The 26,416-nt window shown below is 38.2% G+C and overlaps 1 protein-coding gene across 2 annotated transcripts in view; it reads right to left on the reverse strand.

The window, feature by feature from the left end:
• The window catches only part of SRPK2 (SRSF protein kinase 2), an 86,689-nt gene that overhangs the window by 8,954 nt on the left and 51,319 nt on the right, over nt 1-26,416 (reverse strand). For both annotated transcript variants that reach the window (XM_015627154.2, XM_015627153.2), the window contains exons 4-13: nt 26,139-26,226; nt 25,808-25,895; nt 20,566-20,672; nt 19,079-19,244; nt 17,011-17,036; nt 15,305-15,551; nt 13,854-14,342; nt 9,930-10,030; nt 9,729-9,836; nt 254-323 (exon numbers count right to left, since the gene is read on the reverse strand). In XM_015627154.2, coding sequence (XP_015482640.1) covers nt 254-323; nt 9,729-9,836; nt 9,930-10,030; nt 13,854-14,342; nt 15,305-15,551; nt 17,011-17,036; nt 19,079-19,244; nt 20,566-20,672; nt 25,808-25,895; nt 26,139-26,226 — 1,490 coding nt within the window. The remainder of the gene's footprint in view (nt 1-253; nt 324-9,728; nt 9,837-9,929; nt 10,031-13,853; nt 14,343-15,304; nt 15,552-17,010; nt 17,037-19,078; nt 19,245-20,565; nt 20,673-25,807; nt 25,896-26,138; nt 26,227-26,416) is intronic.

Raw genomic sequence — 26,416 nt, forward strand, 5'->3', positions numbered from 1 at the left:
TCTTACAAGAAGGGCAGTTTAATTCCTTCAGGCAGTTGTTAAGTAGATGAATATCTGCAGAAGAGAGTTTTTGCCTACCCACTGCTAGTGGTGGAACTTAAAACTAAAAAGAAAAAAAATCACATTTATATTCTGAAAACAACGTGTATGAACAGTTCTAGTCAAATACAAAACTTAAACCCCACTGTAAGCTCACTGGAAATTGTGCATGAAAATATGAAGAAACTCTTACAATACCTCAGAAGAGTCATACCTTCATCCCTGGAATAGTCTTCACCAGAGTGTGGTTCAAACAAGTAATCTCCAGTCGCTAGCTCAAACGCCTACAACACAACAGACACAGGCATGGGCATTTCAGAAGTAACGCTTTGATCGTAAGATGTCAGCAAAACATCACAACCAGCTCAGAAGCGAAAAGGAATTCACATTTAGAGATCAAGGCCTGTGACTGGAACCAAGACTGAGGAGAGGCCACTTACCTGGGGACATCATTCCTGCAGTGCAGCAGCAGCACGAAGCCTGCAGAGAGCCCCGTGTCCAGCCCTGTGCCCGGCCCTGGGGCTGGAGGTGACAGCAGTGTGCCCACCACCAGACACTGCTGCCCATCCAGGGGGGATGAAGGAAGGAACCCCACAGGGCTGGAGTGCAGCCCCTCCCTGCAGCCCCCAGCCAGAGTGCTCAGAGCAGCTCCAGGCTGCCCAGGAGTCCGGCTGTGCTGCACTGAGCCAGCGTTAAACATGGTGCTGCAGACTCCTGAGAACTCTGGTGATAGCATCAAACATTTCTAAACACTTCAGGTATTTCTAAATAAGAACTACACATGTATCTGAAGGGTATTTACCTGTCAGATTGAATGATGAAGGCTGAACTAAGAAAGTCCAAATCACAGATAAAATCCATTTATGAGTATAATTAATCACTTGAATTAGCTTCTTCGACAACTCTAAATCTGAAAGGTTTTTTAACTACTTCAATGATGGGAGTAAATGGTGAGATAGATACTGATGGGGAATCCAGAACAGACACTGGGACATCAGATGCCCTCAGGGCAAGCAGTTCTTCCATGGGATGCTAACCCTGTGTTTGGTGAGGACAAAACTGACTTTATGGGTGTGATAAATACAAAAAGCTGCAAAGCTCTGAAGCAACTATGAGAGCCCCTACTTGCATCCAGACATGGATTCATCTGGTCTAATTTGTTAAATTATTCTCTTTCAGCTCTGGCTCACCAATTGCCCAAGCAGCCACAGGAATCTAATTCTTTCCAGGTGGTTTAAACATCAAACTATTTTCCATGTCCAAGACATGGGAAAACATCTGATCCAGAAAAGCATTCCAAAAATGAGGCAGAGCTTCCTGGCACAATTTTAGGATGGGATTTCACTCCATTAGAACATTTACTACAGAATACTTGTCACCTGAAAATAGACACTTTTCTGTTCCAGTTTATAATCTGGAGCTGTTAAATCACCTGTAAATTTAGCCTATTTATGAGCACTTGGCTTCTTAAAGCTGTGAACTGCAGTGTCATCCAAGTGGGCTACAGCCAACATAACTCATTGCAATCACACATAGCAGCCAGGAAAACAAGAACACCCCTTGTTGACATTTGTGCTGATCCTATGAACAGCCCTTTAACTTCTAAAGTTACTATCACTAATAAAAAGTCATTCACTACTTTTCTTATTCCACTTAGCTCAAGGCTGACAGCTTTCATTTTACAGCTGAAAAAAATCTGAAGGACTTCATAAAATACCAGGTTTCTCAACTGAAATAAATGTTAAGAGCAGAGCCAGAAGTGATCACTGGGAGAGATCTCTAAACACAACACAGAGAAAATTGTTATCCTCCTGAGACAAGACAGAGAAGACCCATGTCCTCTCTGTATCTCATGGCAATGTATTTTTTTATAGAAGAGCTGCAACCAGCTCTCCCAGGAGAGCACACACCATGGAGCTGATTCCTGAGGACATTGAGAAACTCACTGCTATTACACACAGATCCCTGGAGAAGAACAAAAATGTAGCTGAATTTAGCCACAAAGGTAGACTACACAAGAATACAGTTTCTGTCCCAAAAATGAAGCATTAATATCTCAGTATGTCTGCATGGGACTAAAAATATTAAACTGAAGAACTGTGAGCACTGTTTATAGAGAAGCACAAGAGGCAAGCATGCTGCTGTGATACTCTGAATTTGAGATCAGTTTGTGTATCACAAGGGCTGAAAGCTCTCATAGATTTGGGATATGCTGAACAAAAACTAAAGCTTTTGAAAAAGATGATGATGCTTCTCATCTCCTTTTTGTACAGTTCTGACTCCATGCCCAGGATGGGCTGGGGCCGCAGCACTTCACACATTTGATTTTCTGACTCTCCCTAAGACAGTCAGAGATACTAAGAACAAACACTTCTGACTCAGATGCGAATAGGAACAGCCCAGAGGCAGGTGTTAAGTATTTGTAATGATGGTTCTTAGCACCCACGGAAGAAAATGTCTCACAGGTTCATCTGTGGCAACCTGGTAGTATGATCACAGCTATTTTCAGGGCAGACTGGCAACACAGTGCAAGATAAATGAAATTAATTTGTCCTCATATAAAAAAAAAATAAAACCCAGACCTAGGTTTTTATCATAAAGAAGTGTTAGAGATACATTAATAAGCACATAAATAGCTGTAAGAAGGACAATCACATCTCTGGATTGCATCAGTCAGAGTTCTGCTCTTTAAACCTCTGTCCAAAGGTGGTGCACTGGAAAGGCTGTGCCATTACTGAGTGGGTGCTGCTGAAGGAGCTGATCTCTGCTGCTGCATACTGAGAGCCACAGCTCTGGCTGTGGAGCCACTGCTGCTCTGGACTTCAGGGCATTCTCAGTACTTACCCACACTTTACACCCACGTGTAGGCACACACAACCCCCCAAGCCCCATAAGGGAATTGACTGACATCCTGTGATGACAAGAGGAGACCGAGACCCTAAGGGCAGCGCAGTGACCACGGGTCTGGTCTGTCCAGCTGTCACCAGTCTGGGGCCACCAGTGTGAGAGAGACCCTGTCAGAGTGGAGAAAGGTCAGCGAGGACCTGGCCTCAGGTGCTCTGGGAGCTGAGCAGAGGATGCAGATGGGGAGGCTTGCAGGGCTGGGTTTGCTCACTCAGGTAGAAGGAGAGAAGGGATTTAATTGCTGCACTCCACTGCCTGAAGGCAATAGGGGAGAACGAAATGATACACTCTTCCCAATGAAAGGACAACACAGAGCAGACAAAGGGCAGCAAGATGGGAAATTCCAATCAAACACGAGGGAAAAAAATTATTTGGTGAGACTGCCTGAGTACTGTTACAGGCTGCTCAGAGAGGACGTGGAAATGCCATTGGTGCATCCTGAGGTATGTACCCCTCAACTGGACAAGGCTCTGAGTAACCTCATCTACCTCTGACAACAACCCCTGTTCAAGAAGGAGGCAGATACCAGAGATCACTTTAAACCTAAATTTGTCCATAATTTCTACGATGCTACAAATCCAGACTAACCATATTTACTTACTTTTCCTTTGAAAGTAATAATTTCTAAAAACTAGTTTCTTGACAGAAATTCCAACTTTAAAATACCATGATTTTTTTACTTAATGTTGACATTTACCTCAAGAGAAGCCAGCATTTCATTTATTATATGGAGATAAAAAATTAGATACAGCACACTCAACATATGGCACAGAAGCCCAAGGCAACAATCCATCCTTACTGACTGTTCTGGCAATTTCTACTTACCACTTTCCTAAGGTTCTCATAGAAATCCAGTCTAGACTGCTTTTCTCCATCTGCAGATGGTGAACCTTCCATATAAATGGTTACACTGCTGTTTTACAGGCTCTGAAGAGGCTCTGTTTCTTTCGTGCCACAGGATTGTATGCGAACCTACCACAGTACAGAACTGGTGGCACCACTATATAATGGACCCATATCTAACCACACAATTGGAAATAGCTACATTTTCACTGTGTGACAGCTGTGTACTCAATCTGGTGATTGAAAAATGGATGCATGCCTAGGGAAAGCTGTCTGGGAGAGGACTGGAAGAACAATTCACTTGGACTGCATCAGCCTCCCTGAATTGAAGCCCCAGCTGAAAAAGAACAACAAGCTATGGGCCAGAATTATTATTTTGACAGATGAGATGCAGCTCTTGGCCAGAGCTTCTCTGCCTCAGCTGAAATGAAGAGATGTGAATGAGAAGACTGTAACTGCTTTAAAAATAGACCTGGTTTTAAGAACCCCATTCCACAGGTCAGTGGGAGCATGGAAAGATCAGAAAGCTTTTTGAGATGCACACACCAGCTGACAGTTTGTTCTCCCATGGACATCTCCCTCTGCAGAGCAAGGCAATGGGAAGAGTATGAAAGGCATTTTGCATGGTTAGTGCTTGGTAAGAAAGGCCCAATATACAAAACAGAGACTTGAATAGGATGCTTGGAAAGGAAACAGGGTTCTTTTATTTGCTGTACTCCGATCTTGGAATCATGCACATACTGAGTGGTTGCATTGGAAGTCAGCTCCTCTGGGAAATCATTTTCTTTTGAGTGTTTCAGGTTGTCCACCCACCACCTTCAAAAAGGGTGTACAGCAAGTAATAACAGCATTCTGTACTGTATCTGCCTACTGAAAAATATGTGCATAGCAACTTCAGCTTTTCCTCCCCTCAAAACCACATTTTTGATTTTCCATTTTTCCTCAAAATACTGCTTCTGTGCAGACTGAGGCTTCTCATCACACCTTTGGTATGTGCCACTCACACATACTAACATGATGATACTCATGATCCCATGGAGACATGATCATTTTTTCCGTGCTTACAACAGTGGAAGGGTAGTTAAGGATAGTTATCTCTCACTCCACTCTGAATGATGTTAGAGAGTATCATTCAAAGAAGTAAACTGGGGGCACAAGCCTGCAACTTGCCTACAATATGTAGGTTTAATTTTAACATCGTAACTTACGATATCCTGTTCATTCTTCATTCTGTTCCTCTGAGTTCCCTCACATGAACAGAAATACCCATGAATAAACCCCACTGCTGTAAACTTGCTTGCCTTGTAGTAGAGCACGTCCCTTGCTTTGAAAGCTCTTTGCCTGTTCTTTCCCCCACACCTTTTTCCTAGACTGTGTTCTCTTTGGGTAGATAAAATACCAAGTACAATTTTCACCTTCTCTGACTTCCTGCTGATCTACAGCTGTCATCTGTTTGCTAGGTCTTATTACAAAGAGAAGATATTGCAGGAATCACAATTCTCCACAAAAGACACCTCAGAAAAGTGTTAAAAACTTGAAAAGACTTGTTCATGTCCCAGCCTGTGACACAGTCGCTTCCTCCCCATAGCTCAAACCAAAGGTAATGAACAAAAGTCAGACAATGAGATTCATCACTTCAGGTGCTTTTCCTGTCTCCAATCCAAGGAGACTGGAACAAGGAAAAGCAATGGAATCGTGGTTCTTGCAGTCATTTCCAGAAGCAATACAAAGGGATGCTGTCTGTCAGTACTAACCCCCTTATCTCGCCAGGATTTCTTGGCAGCAGCAGTGGAGTGCTGTGTTCCATGTTTTCTGGGATTTAGGAAATGCTAAATCACTCAGTGTCTGTTCTGTTCTAAAGAAAGCAACCCGCTCAATACTGTTAATGTGGAAATTCAAACCAATACAACTAAATCATCAAGAGTGTTTTCAATCCTGTCAAAGGTACTGCTGGCTCACAATCTATTCTCTTTTTTGGGTGAAAATGAGAGATGCACCTCCCTGTTGGCAGAATTAAATTAGGGCTTAGTACAGGAAGGGAACATCTTCTAGAATTTAGTAAATGTGGAGAGATTCTCAGTGTCTAGCTTTCCATGAGAGCAGCTGAATATTCCACTTAAACAGGCTACATTGTAAAAACAAAAATGGCACTGTACAATTTCCCTAACCAAACTTATGCATGTCCAGCAAATGACAGCAACAATCATTCCAACTAAGATCACCAAAGTCCAAAAGAAAAAGAAAGAGAAAAAGATATAAGTTACACTTTGTGGAATTCTTTGCCAAGCCCTGAACAAGCAAACTCCACCATGGTCTGGAAAAGCCCACTGACATCTAACCTCTTTCACAGAGAGGTTCATGCATGCACTGATTATAAGCTTCCAAAAATATGCATCATTCTCTTTTCTTCCCTTCCTTTATTTCTTTTTTGTTAGAGAACTCTGCAACTCAGATCCCCTGAGCAGAGGACTAGTACTGGTCTGAGGATATTCATTCATCCTTTAAACCTGATTCAAAGAAGTTTGGGGCACAAGAACTGGGCCACGCCAAACTATCTAAAATTAGAAGATTCAGCTCACAGGCTGCTAGCTTGCAATGCTAGTTATTTACTGACATAACACCAAAGAAACAGCACTGCAAGGTTAGCAGCACTGAATTACTTTGCCCTCTTTTGCTGTTTGGGTAGAGCCCTTACATGGCTCTGATTACAGACACCCAGCACCAGTAATCCTGATCAGAAACTGGCTAGTCCTATACTAAAGTCAGTGCAAATAAAACTGGACTACTCCTTCCTGGAAGCTGAATCAAAACCATGAAGCTCCTGGCTAGACAAAGCCATCCCAAACTAAGGTAAGGAATGCTCTCCACTCAGACACAATGTACCATGTCCCAGAAGATTCATAAGGGGATATTCTGAAAGTTGCTGTGCACACAGGAACACAGATGCTTGGCATGCTCAGGGCCTGTTTAAAAACCTCATCTTCATCCTTATTATTAAAGACTGTCTAAAATGGACAGGCAAATGGTATGATGGAAAAAGACATTCTGCTGGTACTGAGAGAAAACAACTTTCTGTCCTTAACACACTTTAGATCATAAATACAAGCCTATACAAGAACAGTAGCTGGGCTGCTCATGGTCAGTGCTACCCTCAGTGAGCAAGAGTAATTCATTAGCAAGCAAAAGGTAGTGAAAACCCTAGGCTCAAAGGGAGATCTATAAAGCACAAGACCAAGTCATACCAAGCATTCTGAGTCATCCTCCATATAATCCAGGACAAATAAAAAGATTGGCATATTTTATATACACATAAATCTCTGACACAGAAACCCTGTAGACACTAAGTTCCAAGAAATGCCTTTTCTGTTGCAGTTTTTTAAATGGAGTTGTGAGGTAGAATATCTGACACAGCAGCAGGTACAAAATACATGGAAAAAAATCTTCTATTTTGCAAGCTAAGCAGTGTTCGTGTATGCTCGGTGCTGTCACACCAAGTAAAGTATGGATGGATGGGAAGTTACCAAGGAAAAAGTAATGGAAATACTGCTGGACCACTCATTTTGCACAGTACTGGCTTCCAAAAATGTCCTTCATGACTCAGGACCTGTACAAGCAAAGTTGCCTCTGCTCTCCTTTGGGAGTCCTGGACATCAAGGCTAACAGTGAGCTGTATTTTGGCTGAAAATAAACACCACCTGCTCCAGTGGACAATCCCTTTGAAAGCACAATAAAGATGGAACAGAGTGAATTAAATATGAAACAAAAGCAAGATAACCTAGAAGGGCACTTTCTGAACCAAATCTAGGTACAACAAGGAAACCAAACTTGAGAAAGCAAGCAGGGCTGTAGAGGAATTAAAACACTTTGGCACTCCACAGCTCTTAAGTGCCTTAGAGATTTGAGAGGTTCACATCATAATTTCCAAAGACAGCCTAAGTAAGTTATTTGGGAGTTTGCAGTTCCACCTCAGGAATGCTTTCCTAGCCATTAATCTCTGTTACAAGTCTTCTGCAGAAATAGATATTAAGGTCTTCAAGGCAATCCCTACCTCAGAGTCTTGAAGATATGTTTTCCATCTTGTACAGGATCAGCATCCCCAGTGCCCTGACCAATTTGATCAGGCAAACAGAAATACAAACAGATTCTGGGGGTTTTCAAATGATTAATTTTTTTCTATGAGCCTGAGAGGCTGCTCTCTATTTTTTACATAACTATACCACGATGACAACTGAATTCAACAACTGTATGTCAGTGCTGTAATGTTATAACATTTCTACCACAGTTCTTAAGGGCAGAAACCTAAAGACTGTGACAGAAGACAGAATTACAGCACCTCTGCCTCAAATGCTTTATCATCTCCAAGGCTTATGTAACAAAAAAAGCATAAATACATTTTTCTTATTAAAATACTGAAATTTCATATGTAATTGTGAATCTGAGTTAAGATACCTCCAGTGGCACTGATGCTTCAGGCTTTTTTCTTTCCCTGAGTTTGAAGAAAGCAGTAACACTTACATAACATGGATGAGAAGTTGTAATAGGCTGGGCGACCCCAAGTATTGCAAGAATATTATATTCCTTAGGTGTGATATTGCTATTTAGTACCCCACTATCTTCTAAGACAGTTCTAGATATACTTCAGCTTGCTTTATGTGCCTTTAGCTACAAGATTAAAAGACTATATAAGACTATAAAATTGGCAGCGATAGGTACAACTTAAGGATGAATGCAGGTTGTCTAATAACAGGTTATCAAGTTCAGCAGAGGTTTACAAAATAGTAGGTAACAGAAAGTCTCTATAATGATTCTGTAGTTAGTTAAGAGAAGAACAATTAGAAGAACTAAAGAACAAACTGGAATATTTTATATGCTTTGTTTTCCATATACTAGAAAAATTCTCCATTTTGTCCCAAAGAGTAAATTTGGAAATAGATGGGTTTTCTGTACTGAAGGGACAGCTAGTCTTAAACCCCAGAGAAAATATACTTTAATTTCACTTATGGGTTAGTTACTTCGAACACATGGCCTGCTGAACTTACAATATCTGTAGGATTTTATGTTCCTTTCAATCCTCCTCCTCCTCCTCCTCCTCTCCCTCCGAGCTGTGTAACTCTTCTTATCACCCACGCCTGCAAACTGTGTCTAGTATTTAAGTCTTCTCCTCCTCCTCCTCCTCACACACTTACTCTTATCAGACATGTATTTGTAAAATATAAAGATTTGATTAAGTTTTTGGTTTTAAAATAGGCAAAGGTATTTCTAAATTTGTTTTTTGGAAATACATACTATCTTAATGAGAAGATGCATGCAGCTTCATCCTCAAAGAGATATCAGTGTTTCAGAAAACTGCATGATTGAGTCTTCACTTTTTCTGTTCTCTAAAGACTCTTAAAAAGCTGCAGTTTCAGTTCTGTGTTAAAACGAATTCTACAGAACATTACCACATATTTCATGCCAATAAAATGAATTCCTTCTCTTGAAAGTTTAGAACCAAGCTTAATCTGATCCATGTTTGCACTGCACTTGGCACCATTTTAAAGTATTTCATTGTTTTGCTACTTTACACAAGAAAAAGGAATGCAATCGCAGCTAACAGCAGCACGGATTCTAAGAGTGAATGAAACAAGCAGTTGTACTTTATCAGTTGCATTTTGTCATTCAAAATACACACATTTTCTCTCTGAACTTTCATGTTTCTGAGTACAAGTTTAAAATGCATCACATGAAAATTAGATGTGATCTCCCAAATATTTCCATTTGATTAAGGCTAGAGAAATTGAAAGAAAGGGAAGAAATCATCAGCAGGTATCTAATATAACAACATTTATGATAATGTATTTGTGTCAAGATGTCAAAACCATCCCCCCCATCAGGTTTCCTCACTAAATAAACAACTGTTTTTAGGAGCTTTACTCTTAAAATGCACATTTCATTGTTCTTACCATACATGCTGTACTCCAGATATCAGCAGGTGTACTGTAACCTGCTCCTATTAAAACCTCTATGGATCTGTACTGTCTTGTCTGGATGTCTTCTGTGAAGTGTTTATGCTAAAATAGAAAGAACCACATTAATGGAAATACAGGACTATAAAAAGACCTGTTCTAAATAGTGAACAGCTGAAATGATGTAGTTACACTTACCACCCAGCAGGCATTCCCCAGGTCAGCTATTTTAACTCTAATTTTATCTGCATTTCTTGGGTCCAGTGGATTCACCAATAAGTCAGCAGCACGAGTTTTTGCTAATGCAAGCAAAATGCAGAATAGTTAGTATGTTAAGCCTACTATTCATTATCTCTAAGCAGTTTTGTTCAGAATTGTCATACACTGAAAACATCAAAATAATTTGCTGAATGTTACAAGAAATTAAAGCAACATAAATAGGATTTCTTACCCCGATTTCTAAATATCCTTATACATGTCAAGTGTAAATTTTTTGCATTTTTTAGCTGCCAAATGACTATTACTACAATATGCAGAGGAATTTCTAAGCAAAATCAATGTATATGTTTCCCAGAAGAGGTTCAGACAGAAAATGTTAAAACTCAGACTCCAAGAACTCACCGACTACACACATGAAAGATAAGTTCTTAGAACAGTTTGATTAAGAAAATAAATCCTGCACTTTCATGCCTGGCTACAGTAAATAAAATCTGGCTGGATTTTTCCTTTTTTTGTTATTGTTGTTTGGGGGGTTTTTTTTGTTTCTTTTGGGTTTTCTTGTGGGGGAGGGGTTGTAAACCTTTCCCAAGGGGTAAAACACTCACCAAATCCTGGCTACTTTGATAGCCTAATGGGGCTGTCATCCTTCTCACAATAATTCAGCATTCAGAATTCTCTGAAGGTCCTATTTGCATCAATTATGACCCAGACTAAGAAGGAAGAACTTTAATCTGATTAATTCTGCAATCTTTAGAGGCTCTTGGGACACTGAAACCTTAACAAAGACCAGCAGAGGTGCTGCTTTTCTGTTTTGACATTCCACCTGCTAGTTCCTAAACTGCCCTGGAAAGAAAGCGGATGGCTTGAAGGCACAAGAGAGAACCAGGTATCACAAATCACAGGGAAGCACAGGACTGGTCTCTCTTTCCTTGTCCCAGAGCTACAAGGTGTAAATTGGAAATTGAAGGTAACATAAGAAAGAGGTACAAGATCCAAAAAGCACTTTTGACCACAATGATCTGATAAATTGGTGAAATACTTGGAAGAGGAAAATACACCAGGCATGGGACAAGGACAGAAAATACTGGATGTCTAATGGTGAATTAGGAGTGACTGAAATCAGATGAAGATTTTCAACTGCTGGCACAGGAAGCCTGAATGGGTCATCAGAGCACTGAGTATTAGCCAACCAGAAAAGAAAGCTGCAGGGTGCACCAGAGGAGAGAAGGAATGAAAATACAGGAGTAAACAGCAAAAGGCAGAGGGGGCAGTGACCTCAACAAAAAGCCCTCTAAAATAGCTAGAATGGAGTCCAAGACTCACTTTTATAAAAAGCACCAGCATAAGGATGCAAGTAAGACACTCCTACTATTAGAGTCTTCCTTTAAAAACATGCTGCATAGTACAGTGTAATTTTTTAAAGGACCTTTCTCAGTTCAGCAGTCTTTGAAAAAAAAATAAAAAATGAAAAGACAATGCTACAATGCTAGATAAATCCTTCCCACACGTCTTGTCAAAGGACTGCAGTAAATAAAGTGGAATGAAATGGGGGGAAAGCCTCATGACTAAGACATCTGAATATGGCATTAGGCAACAGCTTTCTTCAACCTTTTCCTAAGAGAGAGACCTGAGCAGGTAATAGGGAAGTGCCTAAACTTCTGTGTTTTCCTAAAAGCTTATGATGCTTAAGTCCTGTCTCTTCTGAAAGATGAATTCTTGGATTCTGTATTTGACAAACACAGATCATCCACAATTGAAAGTGAAGTCAGAACAAGTGTATTTTCTAGAAAGTACTCACAAAAAAGCATCCAAATAAGCTTAACCTGTGCACAAAATTATTGAACACTTCTGCACCCTAGTTCTATAAAAACTAAGAAATATAATCTTAATTCTCACAGTCTCAGCATGACAATGTACTTAGCAAACATTCAAACACTGGAAAGAGGAGGAGGAGAGTCGTGAGGAAATTACAGATCCATTTTCAGGGCATTTGGTCATGCAGTGAAAACTTGAAAAAAATAAAAACTGCTCATCCACTGAAGACAAATTGTACACCCAATAAGGCAAGTATCCCCAAAAAATGAGACCATGACACTTAACAATGCATAGCAATGCCTAGAGAAAGAGGAATAAACAAAAGTCTACTTCATTAGACAAGAAAAGGACTATAAAGATATGGTGAAAAATGATGTAGCACCATTTAAAAATACTAAATAGCCTCTAAATCCTGCTTTTTTCTAAATACCTTCTCTGTTTTATTACTGTTATACTCAATGTTATTGTTGATGCCATTAATATCTCTAACATTCAGCTTTTCTTCTTTCTTCAAAAAAAGTAAACTAACACTGAATTTAATGTCTGTCTTCTTTCTTTGCAAGAAAGGTGTGTGAACTGATGGGATAACATCAAGGAGGAATAAAATAAGTTTGTTTCTCCAGCTATGGACATAAGCTGTTTCCATGAGGACAAAAGTGGCTTTAATCTCTGAAGACATGAGGGTTTTACACACCACCCCAGGAAAACAGCAGTGGAGTCCTTCTGCCTATATATAGCTGGCAGAACAAAAGAAACTGCCAGGCATGTAGGACCCTCCTCTATATTGTTTCAGGGACTTCAGAGTGTAAGGAGATGGACTAGAAGGTTTACTTGCCTGGATCTTCCAGAAATGCAGTTCTCCTGAGCTGTATTTTATTTCATATTTTTTACCTTACCTGTCAGACCCTGTAATAAACTGTGTGAATTACTGTTCTAAAGTCTTAAACCAAGAATTACACTCGGACTGCATTTTTCAATGCAGCTCTATTTAAATTTAGTAATCTCATCTGTGACAGATCATCATTGATGGCAGGCTTGGTGATGTTCTCCCTAAGCTCCCATTTTCTTCTATCCACTTACAAATTTAGTCTCTTAGTATTTTCTTTATTGAAGTTGAAACCCATGTATTTATCATTTAACCACTGGCACTATAAGTAAGACCTATGTGTAATATCCTGAAGCTATTTAATTCAATGGCAAAAATACATTTTTTCTTTTTGCATTTTTATTATTTGCAACAACACCAAGACTTCATCTTCCATGTCTTCAAATGGATTTACAGGCAAACAGGGTTTCCAGGCAAAAGTTCTGGATTGATGGCCAGAATTTAAAAGTTCAAAACCATGCTGAATATAGAAATGCCATCATGAGTTGAGGTTTGGCAATATGCCCTGTTGAGTATTAATAAAAGGTTAAGACAGGAACTGTTTGATACAAAAAGAACAATTAATGAATGAAAACACAGCATATTACAGAAATTTTTAATATTTGAAAAAGAGATATATGAGAAAAGATGTGACAAGAAATAACAGATAGAAGCTGCAGCCAGGTAAGTTCAAACTTGCTACAATTTTTCTAAAACAATTTAGCGTGCCAAGCAGTGGAACACACTTCAATCACACTAGATTATAATTTCATTTGTGCATTTAAGAAAAGGTAATTTTCTCTTTGAAAAATACATTTTAAGCTAACAGTAAAGGTTACTGGGCTTAAAACATGGTCTATTACTGACTTGCTATCAAAGGACATCAGGTTACATGATCTCGTGCTCATCTTCTACCTTTAAACTACAGGAATGATGCTTATTTGCAACTACAGATTTCCTTTTCTCTTTCACATGTAGACGAACTTGTCAATGCAAATATTTATTCTATGATAATTTATTTATCTAATAGCCCTTAAAAGCAAGTTCTAGAGTGGAAAATAATCCATAAACCACAGTTCTGCCAAAAAAATAATCTCACTTATTTAAACAATCTTTTCTTAACCTAACCATTGCCTCTGTACTGTATTCCATTTACCTGCCCCTCTTTTATTTAATACAATACACACCCATGCTACCCAATAAAAGTAATTAAGAACACTTACTTTTTGGCAAATCCCCAGTGCTGGAAGCTGAAACCGTTCTGCTCCTGTCATGAGATGGGCTGCTCTCCTCTCTTTCAGTTACAGTTGATCCTTCAGAAACTGCAGAACCACAAGCTACAGACTCTAGAGCCCCAGAGAACACTGACGCTGAAAATTCAGAGAACTGGGACTCTGGAATTTTATGACGTCCATTTGGCAATTCACCATTAAACTGTTCATAGGAGCTGCTGTAAGAGTAATCACTTTTTGCATTTGGATCATCAAGATTATACTCCTCTGGATTTGGACATTCTTCCTCTTCCTCATCTTCATCTTCAATCTGCTGTTCCAATAGGAAAGGGCCGTTCACAATATGGCCATTTGTTTTGGGGGATTCTATCCACTTAGGCTCTGTAGAGTCAGTGTTGACAAGTTCCTGCTCAACATCATCATCTTTTTCAGTGTTTTCCTTCTCGGTGTCTTCTTTTTCATCCTGATCTTCTGCTTCACCTGAAAAATTTCAGCAAGCAACACATTACATCATACATCAATAAACCAGACTAAAATTAGGCATTCATCATTTTTAACTCTTCAGTAACTACCTAACTTCTCACACTACCTAACAAGGAAATACTGAATATCACTGAAATATGGAAACCTTAAAATCTAAACTAAAGGCAAAAGAAAGGGCTAGTAAGGCTGTTGGAAAAATAAACAATGGGAAGTGGTTCAGGAGGGAACAACCCAGAAGAGAATAATGTTATGAAGGGAAGATGAATGAGGCCTTGAAAGCAAGCTTTTAAAAATCTGTAATTTCATCTGCATCAACAGGGAGTCATCATAGAAGAGGGAAAATTCTCCGTAAGCGCAGAACAAAAACAAACCAAACTGAACTACAGTCTCAGCAGTTACATATTTTTATCAGGACTGAAGACCTGACAAGAAAATAAGGGAAAGAATGGAGGTGAACCATAATGATTATGGTCCAAGTCACCAGGGCTAAACAGGAGTTCTAACAAGACACACCAAAAACTTTAGTGAAGAAGTTGCAATCATTGTTACCTGATAGATCATTACAACAGATACTGTAAGAAGAAAAGGGGAAAACAATGATGACTCCAACTACTACATTAATACAGAAAAATGCATCTTATTGTTCTTCTGCTTCACCAGGATAATCAGTTATTCCACTTAATGTGGCATGGTGACTGTTCTGTTGAATTTTCTATGTGCTCTTTTGAGTTGTTTATAGCTATAGACTGCTATTGATGGTTTTCTTCACTTCTGCAGAAGGTTTGATTTTTCTGTGCCTTTTTTGGTTTTGTAGTTAAAATTTTAGCTACAGGAGAAAATTAACTTAATGATCTAGGACAGATTGGAGATTTTGTTCACTGCACCAGATGCAACACTGCACAATTACTTTCCCCTCTGAAACAGTAAACTCAGGATCAATAAAAACAAGCAATACTAACCATCATCATTTCCAGGTTCTTCATCTACTACCTCTTCTATATCAGCTGTTTTTAGTTTCACCTCTGGGTGGTACTCATCTTCTTGTTCATTTGATGGTACAGCTGAGGTTACATTTTCTTCTATTTTTTTCCTTTCAGCTTCCCGCTCTAGTTCTTCTATTTCCTGCAGGCGTTTTTCTAGCAGCTCAGCTTGCCTCTTCTGTTTTTTCTTCAGTTTTTTCTTTTTGTTTTTGGATATTTTTCCAACCTGAAATATTAATACCAAAGAAAGAAAAAGAAGTAATTCATTATTTTCAAGGTATCTCACACCCAACTCATTTACAGTTTGAGTACCATTTTTTTGAAAATACTCGATGGAAACTAATTTAGCAATTAAATATTGCTTTTTCCAGTTTACTTCAAATCAAAAATGATATAGGATTATATGAGGCAAAAATCCACCAAAATTTTACACAGTTAATCATATTTTTACATAGTCATTATTAGATACAAGAGCAAAATACATTTATACATCTAAGATGCCATAACAAAATCCCTATGATTCTATAATCTTGAGTAAACACAATAATCTTAAACTTCAATCCAGATTAACAAAGGATACTGCATGTGGAAAATAATCAGGTATCATATTAGTTGTTTGCATATAAATTTAATACCTGATTTCTCTCTTTGTATAATGCAGGTAATAACCAGCAAAAGTATTCTGAGAAAAAGGACGTGAGAAAACTAGAGACTGAAAACAGTGAATTTCAAATAAAACCTCTGTTGTTCTATTTTCTTGCAAAAGAAAAGCATTTTTATCACTCCCTTCTTGCCCAAAACATATGAATTACAAACAGCAGATGGCCATTATGAAGTTTCTCATTTTATATTGCATAAGGATAGAAAAACTCAGGTACAACAACAAGGAAATGAAAAATGAACATACCAGAGCTTGGACTGAAATACTTCCATTTTAACTGAATTGCAGCTTCTATTTTTGCTATCTGGTAAATGAGATCTATCCAATTTTCACTCATTGTTTAAATATCACAGTAAGAAATCCTCATAATATAATCAAAAAATAAAGTACAAGGAACAGAGAGAAACATTTCCTCAAAGGTTTATCTGTTAATCCTGTTATTTTCATAAAAAGCCATGTGATAGTCTAAACAAGATATTACATTTCATACTCCTAATCATTTTCATCCATGTTGTATAACCACTGAAATTATATATGTTCTGTACACACAGAAAGCAGGTTTGACCACAGATATTTCTGAAAAGCTGTATTACCACTGGTTAATTGCTACATGCATATGGCAGAGATCTTTCAAACCTCATAAAACTGCCTCAACTTTCAGCCCTTGATTATTAAGACCTTTATGTCCCTAAGATAGCTGCAATGCACAACATTTAGTGCATTCACCCATTTTTGTTAGGATTTGAACGAATGGATTATTCCTCAAGAGAAGAAAATGGCAATGCTTAACTTAGTTTGACACAGCTATAGAACTCCATGTCTGTGAGAATTTCCATCACAGAAATACTGTACTTAAAAGTGGTAAGGTCAGAGACATGAAAAGAAAAATGTTCTTTGAAAGATAAAAGCTTTATTCAAAGGAAGCTTTTAAAAAGGGTCGAGCTACTAACAGTCTAATACATATTAATACACAGAGAAACACAGAAAATAAGGCAGTGAAATTGCATTATATAACAATACTTACAGGTTTTTGCTGTGGAGCTGTACTCACTAAAAAGACAAAAAATAAATTATAAATACAATGAAGGTTTTCTTTTTCAAAAAACAACTCTGTAAAAGCAAAAACTAGTAGAAATAATTAAAAATTATTCTTAACTAAATAAGGTAGAGTTACATCTACTTTGTTAGCCAGATTTTTTACTGTTTACAAGTACATGCTGCCTGAAATCATTTGATGTCTCCATTAAAGCATCTGGGATTGAAGGGAGCTAGCAGCTATCTGTATTCATTGTGTTGTGGTTGGCAGAGAGTTTTTGAAACTAGAAAAAAAAAAGCTGAACCATAAAGAGTGGATAGAAAACATCAAATGACTGCAGAGCTGTCAGATTAAATGTATGTAGTCAGCTGGCAGAGCAGGTATACACTGGTTTAAATAGTTCAGGGAATATTGACAAAGGTACAACTGTGTTGTACCCAACAGAAAAGCCAAATATTGATGCTTTTTATTCTTAAACAATGCAGTTTGATTGCTAGGGCTGGAGGCATGAAGAAGTGCCTGAGGCAAAAAACACACCAGATCACAGAAAAAGCAGCTCCAGCATGGGCCTCTCCCAAGCACCTCGAGCAGGATCCCATCAGTGACTGGGTCTGATGAGACTGCAATGCTGACTGCCACACGCACAGAGCACCACAAACCACGTAAAACCTCCCCCTTGTGATCAAAACCAACAGAAATAACCAAATATGGGAGACAGAAGCCAAGTGAAAGTGAGCATGAGGAACTGAACGGGGGAGAACCTCTCACAAACCTCTTCATATGCACAGGCCTATGGCAATTAAGGAATGTCAAAAAAAACACAGAGTTGTTTTATAGGTTCAGATCCTGCTGCTAAGCTCAGGGAAAAATCTGCTTGAATACCCCTGAAATGGCAAGGTTTTTGAAAAGATTCTTAAACCTGAGCACTGCTATAAAAAGGAAATTATACACAACCTATTCTTGCAATGCTGTAAAGAAAACTCGTCTTCAGCTCCTGTGTGGAAAGCCATATATTTAATTACAATTTGCTAAGAATGAAATGTGGTAAGAATGCCATTCCTTAGAATAATACTTACTTTAATGTCAGAAAGCAATATAAAGACAGCATGAACAAAATCAAGTTATTTCCCACACAAATAACATAAAATCTCTAGCTATGTGATTACACATTATGTCAAATTCAATATAATATATTCACCATTTATACGGTTTTTCATCTAAAAATATATAACGCTGTGAAATGGATTCTGACCACTGTATTTGTTCCTGATATAGAAAGTGTTTTTAGCACACATCACAGATTTTAATCTGTGATAGATCTTCTGACAATATTACAAAGCTAATTACTTCTCCATTGCCTGTAGCTGATGTGCTCAATTGGCAAATTAGTAGCAACCACAGTACTAAAAATATATAGTACTAAAAAGAAAATCACGAGAAAAGCCACACTTCCTCCTTGCTTGTCTTTGCTTTTTCCTGTGAACTTCTTTACCTTGGCTGCTTCTAGCTAAACAGAAGGTACAGTTCTTATCTAAACTCTTGGCAAGCTTAACATAAAACACTTTATATCCTTAGGAAAATGGGCTTATCATGAGTTCAGTTAGGTACATTAAATTAGATTTCTAAGAGTGAAAAACCACAAATGTGAAACTTTTCATTGTAAGAGTAAGTCACAACAGACAAAAAGGCAGATGATTTCAGAAGGATGCTGATGAACTTGCAAAAGAACCAGATACAATTTAGATAAGATTATTAATTGTTGTCAATATTAGAGAGGCAAGCCTCCAGTGTGACTAAAACCCAGGCATTAATGCTTGTGAGATGGAAGGGGAGTAAGTTTATACCAATAAATCTTTTTCTGTACTTGAGAACCCTAAAAACTTGAACCTGCAAGAAGAAATCATTACTCTGATAGTTTCCAGAGCAGGAATAAGAATTAAATAGACATGCACTTTTCACATGCAATTATTTAAAATATGAATTTTCACTGAACAAAATACTGTTAGCAACAATATACTGATGTTTATTGCATTGCGTTTCAATATCCTGTTCATACCTGCTGAGCCAGATGGGGGAGGAGCACCAGCTTTCTGCCACTCGGTAGCTTCAGCAGCCATCCTGCGCACGTACGCATCATCCACGCACATCAAAATGTTTTCTGGCTTTATATCCGTATGAATGATCTTGCACTTGCTGTGTAGGTAATCTAGACCCTGAAGCACCTAATTGCAAAGGGAGTTTTTAAAAACCTGCTTGAAACTGCAACTGAATTTACTAAGAAACTCAATCTTCAGCTGCATTTTATAATAAGCCTGATTTTATCCCAATGCTCAAAAGTACTTAAAAATTGGAAAAAAATACGTTACCAAATAGTAGCAAAAGCACATAATTTTCCCTTGCAGCACAGAATTACAGAAGCTTATGAAGCAAAACTGTTTGATGTCCAATAACACCAGTGCAATGACTGAATTCCTTCATATTCAACTTTCAGAAATCAGTTTCTAAAACATGTGTAGCACAAGTTTTGTCCAAGTAGAAAAAGAAGAAATATCTACATTATCTTTAATAAGCAGCCTGAAAGCCTTACCAAATAATGCCACTCTCACTAGTCCAAACAGCTAATTCCAGTCTCACAACTGGAATTGCTTTTTAATCTTTCAGGACTAAGCTCTTCCTTTTTTCTCAGGTATGAAGTGCTTGAATTACCCTTGCCTACATTCAAAAAGCAATTCAGGTTGGAAGACTGTGATTCAAACCTAAGTCATACCACCTTCAAAGTTGTATCTAACCTCAGAATCAGACCAGCCTGCTCAGAGCCTTTATCCAATTCACTTCCAACTACCTCCCAAAATGCAGAATTGGCTGGGCTGTGCACTGTTTGCTGGGTAAAAACCTGAGTGGACACCTGGCACAAGAGCTTGGTGAATAATGGAGTTACATCCAGCTGGCAGCCATGACCAGTGATGCTCTCCAGGGCTCAGTCCTGGGGCCAGTCCTGTATAATATCTTTATCAATGACCAGGACAAGGGGATCAAGTGCATCCATGCAAAATCTGCAGATGGCATCAAGTTGGGTGGGAGAGTTGATTTGCTGGAGGGCAAGAAGGCTCTGCAGAGGGATCTGGACATGCTGGATGATGGACTGAGGCCAATTATGTGAGGTTCATCAGGCCAAGTGCTGGGTCCTGCCCTTGAGTCACAGCAACCCCAGGCAGGGCCACAGGCTGGAGACAGAGTGGCTGGAAAGCAGCCCAGCAGAAAAAGACCTGGAGGTCCTGGCTGACAGTGGCTGAACATGAACCTGTGCATGCCTGGCTGACCAGGAAGGCCAGTGGCATCCTCAATTAAAAACCACAACACAAACACCCAAAAAACCCCCATATACAGAAGTGCAGGCTACTCATTAAGATGTTCTTGCAAACTTGAGATTAAAACAAAATTATCTTAGATAGTAGTAAAAGTTCACTTCAAATATCCTTAATTCTAACCTTCAAACTGCTAACAATTGTGGAAAAACCTAATTAAAATATTAACAAAACTTACCTGTCGAATTATGCTTTTTACACAACGGATAGGAAGGCCTTGATAATTGGACTTGATTATCCATTTTAGAAGATGATGTCCAAGTACTTCAAAGACCATGCAGACATCTGTAATTTAATTAAGGATAACTTCCAAATAAACTTGTTTAGGAGATCAACACAAATGTTTGCCTGTGTTCTGGCTAAAGGAATCATCATCCCCTTTAGAGGGAAAATGGTTCCCCCTAAAATGAGCATGGTAAAAGCTTTGGCAGCTCTTTTCAAGTATGTATAAACCAATACAGAACCAGTGTCCAACTGCAGAACAAATTAAAAGATTTTAATTACGCAAATTTTGTCCATTACTTCTACATGCTAACATCAATATTAGGGTGAATAATTAAGTAATTGTAAAAAGTAACTAACTTATTCTTCTTTTATTTGAAACAGTTAAAAGAACTGATTTGGCCTATAATCTCTAGTTTTTAATAAATTTTAATTATATGAATAGAAGGTTTTAGTAACAAAAGTGTGAAGCAACAGCATTTTAGAAAATGAACCACAATAACCATTTTTTTATTAAGCTAAATAGAGTCATTTGACAACAAACACTAACAGTATGAGAATGGATCTCTTAAAACTTGTAGCTTTAACTATAGAGAATAATGGCAATCACCAAAGAACTCTCAAACAAAGAAATGCAGAGCTCAGAAGTAATGTGCAAAAACACAATGCCAAAATGTTTGACACAGCATTTATTATTGGCCCCTGACAGAGGCAAACAGTCGATTATCATGGGAGATTATTAGAAAAAAAACACGATGTAGAAATTTCCTGTGATTTCTGCTTCAAGGGTTCTCTAAGTTAAGAGATTCTACACCTACATGTCTGGGTAGGTTATTTTTCTATTGAGAAAATCTTCAGATATTGAAGCTAATTTAAAGTTTTACCATCCACAACATTCTGGAAAGAAGCTACACAATTAGACTACACCAAAATAATCCTGAAACATGAGCTGGGAATGACCTTAATGTACCTAGAAATCAGGAAGGATGTCAGAATTTTGATTACATGATGCTATAACCTTGCAAAGAATAATGTAATACAAACAACTGAAAATTAATTGATGGATATTGCAGGAAAATCTCAATGAATTAGACTATGTCAGAAACCATTCATATAGATGACCACATCTACACTGCTAGAAATCTTACCTAACTTCTCTAAGTTTTATTAACTAGAGTCTTGGCAATGATCTCAAGGGTCACTCCACGTGCCAAAATGAGGCTTATCTTGTCTGTCAGTTTATCATACACATGCTTCTGAAGTATCTACCTATACACATAAAGGTAACTCAAGTTTTAACATCTGCATCCTCTATACTGAAGTTACACCAACAGTAAGGTGTCTCAAGACTGGTCAAAGCACACTGTGAAGAACTGCAACACAACTGTTGCCAACTGTTCATCTCATTTCATATTCCTGAATTCCTGTATTAGAGGAGACACTGAACAGTCATTTCCCACTCACAATAGCTGGGTCAGAACTCTAGTCCATTCAGAAGAGGAAACAGTCTTGGTTACTTTACCCCATAATGAACACAAGTCACTAGCAGAGCACACAGCCACCATAAAGGATGAGCAGAGCACATGAGCTCTGCAGGGCTTATTAACTGAGCCCACGCAGTCAAGCTGCAAAGCTACAGCAACACAGATTGCAAAAAGGCAGGACACTGCAACATTCAGGAATGAAATATAGGACACCCGCCCACAGTCCTTCAGACCACTGCTGCTGCACTCTCCAATGCACATTCCTGACATTCCTTGCACTTACAGAAATGTTAAGCCTTGCCAGTAACCAGATGAGAAAGGGATGTAGGGAAGTAAACAGCTGAGAGGCAAGGGGAGAGCACCAAGAAGGAAGATGTAAGAGGATTGACAGAGGCAGGCAGAAAGAGGGAAGGTCATCAGAAGGTGATGTCTACCTGAAAAAAAAAGAGATTACAAGAGATTCCTCCCTTTCTGGGAGGATTTGGACAAACTCAAGGGATACTACATACTGGAGAGACAACTGTAATGGAGAGAAGATATAGAGCAGGTTCAGTGTTGGGAGTAGGTATGCAGAAATGTGACTGCTGCCTGATTTACTATCCTGATCTGAAACACATTAACCTTAAGCCAGACTGTCCAGAACAAAGAGTGTGCGAAAACCTCTGCATTAACTATTAGGAGACCAGACTTGCAAGTCCCAGGATCCTCCTTCAGCACCAATAACCTGACTGGTGAGCAGGTCCAAAAAGTCTTGCAGCAAAAAATCCCTGAAGCCCACCTAGCCCCCATGCTTCTTGTGAAATGCTCTTCAGAGCAGCATAGGGGATATCTCACAGAAGAAAAACTAAGCACAGCAGCAAAGTCAGAGTAAATGTAACATTAATCAGCTGACAGGTTAAAGTACTGAGAACTGTGCTTTCTTGAGTCAAATCCTACCTGTAACTATCTATCTATCTGCAAATACATATTACTCAAGCATTTAGAAATATGACAAAGGCTAAAGGCTAGTTAAGCTCTAGTACCAGCACAGAAGACTTTAGGATGCATCTCAGCTGCTTTTGGATCGGCAGCATTTAGGCAATATGACATTTAATTAATACTCTATATTCTTCACATAAAGAATGTAATAATGTTTTTCATTTATTACAATCATTATAATGTCTGATTATGTGGGAATGCTTCCTTACTTTTTCCATTTGTCTCTCAAAACACTTGCTCCATTATGTGATTATCTGAATCTTCCATTAAAAAAATGCTACACTGAAATGAACATTTATTATGGCTCTAACAAAAGTCCACTGCAAACACAGTAATTTACACTTACTGAAAACACCAAAGTGCCCAAGATCATGAATTCCTTTATTTTATGAAAAAGTAGTAACTGCAATCTTTGCAAAATATACAAGCAGCAAAAAAGTTATCAGCCTAGTGCAGCATAACACATTATTAAAACCCCTCTGTATATAAACACTTAGTACAGCTCCTAGGAGAAGGATGATAGCTTGCAGCCACACAATGCAGACCAATGGCTCTGCATTCCCAGCTCTACTCTATATAGTTCTTGACAATTTTCCCTGTTTGGAAGCTCCATGACATTTTGTGGTATTAGCCATCCAAAGGATTCACCCACCACTCTTCTGTCTTGTTTTATCTTTCAAATGCATTCCATAACCAATAATCAAGCCTCTATGAAGCATATGCTGTTTTACAGTCAAGCAACAGATAGTCAGTGACTTGCCCAAAGGAAGCTGGAAACAGCAGAGCATGGAAAAAATCTCAAATTACTCTATTTCTCTCAACCTCTGCAATTCATCAATGACACTAATGTAGCACTAATATGGCACTTTAAAAAGTAAACAGCACAAAACATTAAAATCAATTACCTGCTCCATCCTAATAGAATCTACACCAAAGATTATTTTCCCTAGAACTTAAAAAGGAGCTGATGAAATAATCAATGCAACCAAGTGCTGCTCAAATAACTCAGGATGCACAAACTGTTCTCAGGAAAACTCAAAGTATAAGATACTCGGTATCGTATTTTTGCTGGCAGTCAGGACTTTGACAGACTTCCAGATGCAATTTAAATTTGAGTCCAGCATCAGCCCATCCTGTACATTGGTACTTTTCTGGAAAATGTACTTTTCAGTAAGGCAGGAACATTTGTCTTCTACATAAAAATTTCTGTACTGCCTGTTTTCAACATGAAGGCAAAACTGAAATAGAGTAAATCAACATCAGCTGTCCAGTTTCATTCTGCCAATACAAAGCTCCCTGAACCCTTATTTTTCACTAGCACTTGTCTCTTGGTTTTCTCACTGTAAGTGCTATATTGTATGTATAAAGATGTAAGTTTGCATATGCTTTCAAATTATTATCACTAACAAAATTTACTCTTCACACCTAGAAACAGCCCTCACCTTTAATACAGCTGTATTCTTAGCAAGAATTTAAGAACATTATTGGGAAATTGCTCTGATAAAGAGATAAGAGTTACTTCTACATATTGCTATGAATGCATTATTGTACTCTTTATTTCATATTAGTGTTTCACAATAAAAGAGTAAATCAAAATTTTTGGTTTCTAAAAGTAATTATTCTTCAATTGTACTACTGTCAGATGAAAATGAATAAAAATGAGGCAAAGGAAAAGGGGATTAGACACCCACCTAACTGGAACTGAGAACACCTGACCCCACACTCTCTTTCTCACCACATACTCAAAGGTTCTGTAACTAATGTCAACAGACAGGTGAAGAGGATGAAAAGATGAAAATTGCTTGCACACTCTGTCCAAAAGGATGGTTTCTAGTGAGCATTCAGATCTACTGACAGTTACCTTCTACATTCCTCTCCTAGAAGATGGGAGCTGGTGAAAGGTACCTTAATCTGATCTGCTGAAGGTTGAAGGCACATCACCAAAATCAATGTATAATTAGGCTCTCTAGAGCAGGAACTGTCTCTCTCACACTATTATACCCATGAACAGTGTGGTCTGCTACTGGGCTCCAAAACACAATGGGCACACACAGTCCAGCTGTAACAGTAAATAAAAGCACAGTAATATAATAAGCTGCTGAAATATCTAATACAATTAGCAAGGAGAACTCAGTTTAGCTTGACTCTAAAATCAAATATATTCACAGACCCAAAATTTACCCTGAGAATGAGTCAGTTGTATTTCACATTACCTCTCTCTTTTTGCACCACCCCTCTTTTGCTTTTTTAAAGGAAGCTTTCAAAGGCAAAGCTTCACAACCTTTGCCAGAAACAAGGTTAACACCTGGCCAAAGATGATTACGTGAACAAGAGATGCCTCACACTTCTCACAAGAAAACAGAAACCAGCTTTTTCATGACACTGACAATTTCTCTTTACCAGTCTAGAACAAAAAAATATCTATTGTAAGCTTCAATTATTACAAATGTTTTCAATAAACTCTATTTTTAAAGTAATCTATCTCTAGTTACACCTGACCATGACAGGACACATAAGACTTCTTTTTTACTTTTGCATTGTGTTTAGAAAAACCAGAGACACTCTGGCACTCCAGAGAGTGCCTTACACACTACACTTCTCTTTCCATCTACATACATTTTGGTGTTTCTACTTTGCACGTTTCAACTAAGATTAACTAGAAAAAATCCAGAACTAAATGCTTACTTAGTTCAATAGAGCATTTTTAATGAGAATGCCATGTTTTCAAAAGGATACGAATTCCATTCATTCCAGAAATTTTGAAGTCATCAATTAGCTGTACGACCATATCCTTGTTGGGATCATTAGGGTCACTTTCACGAACCTAAACCAAGAACACAAACACTGACATTTTAGGAAAAAAATCACTTTAAAATACTAATTAGTTAGATTCCCATACAAACTTAAGTATTTTGGAGCTTCACAAAACATGTTAACTCATAATAAGCCAGAAGTTTAGAGGGCAATATGTAAAAAAACAAAGAGTCTAGAATCAATTCTCCGTGGTTCTTTTAATTCACTTTTACTGTTGTTATTGAGCACTGTATTACAAAATAGCAATACTTACACATTTCAGCAACTTTATTTCATCCAAGGCTGTCTCTGTATAATGCTGGGCACTTTTTACAACTTTCATAGCAACAAACCTTTTTCCCCTTGAAAAGAAGAGACACATTTTCAACATGTATACCGAGCTAAAATAAACATACTTTGAAGGTTGGGAAATTTTAAATAGAATATTTCATAGTCTAATGCATTTGTACAGAAAATGCTGAAATTACACTTAATGACAACTTTTAACAATACTCTGTTAACACTGTAACTTATTGAGTATTTAATCCCCTT

This window comes from Parus major, chromosome 1A (genome assembly GCF_001522545.3).
Source record: "Parus major isolate Abel chromosome 1A, Parus_major1.1, whole genome shotgun sequence".
Lineage (NCBI taxonomy): Eukaryota > Metazoa > Chordata > Aves > Passeriformes > Paridae > Parus > Parus major.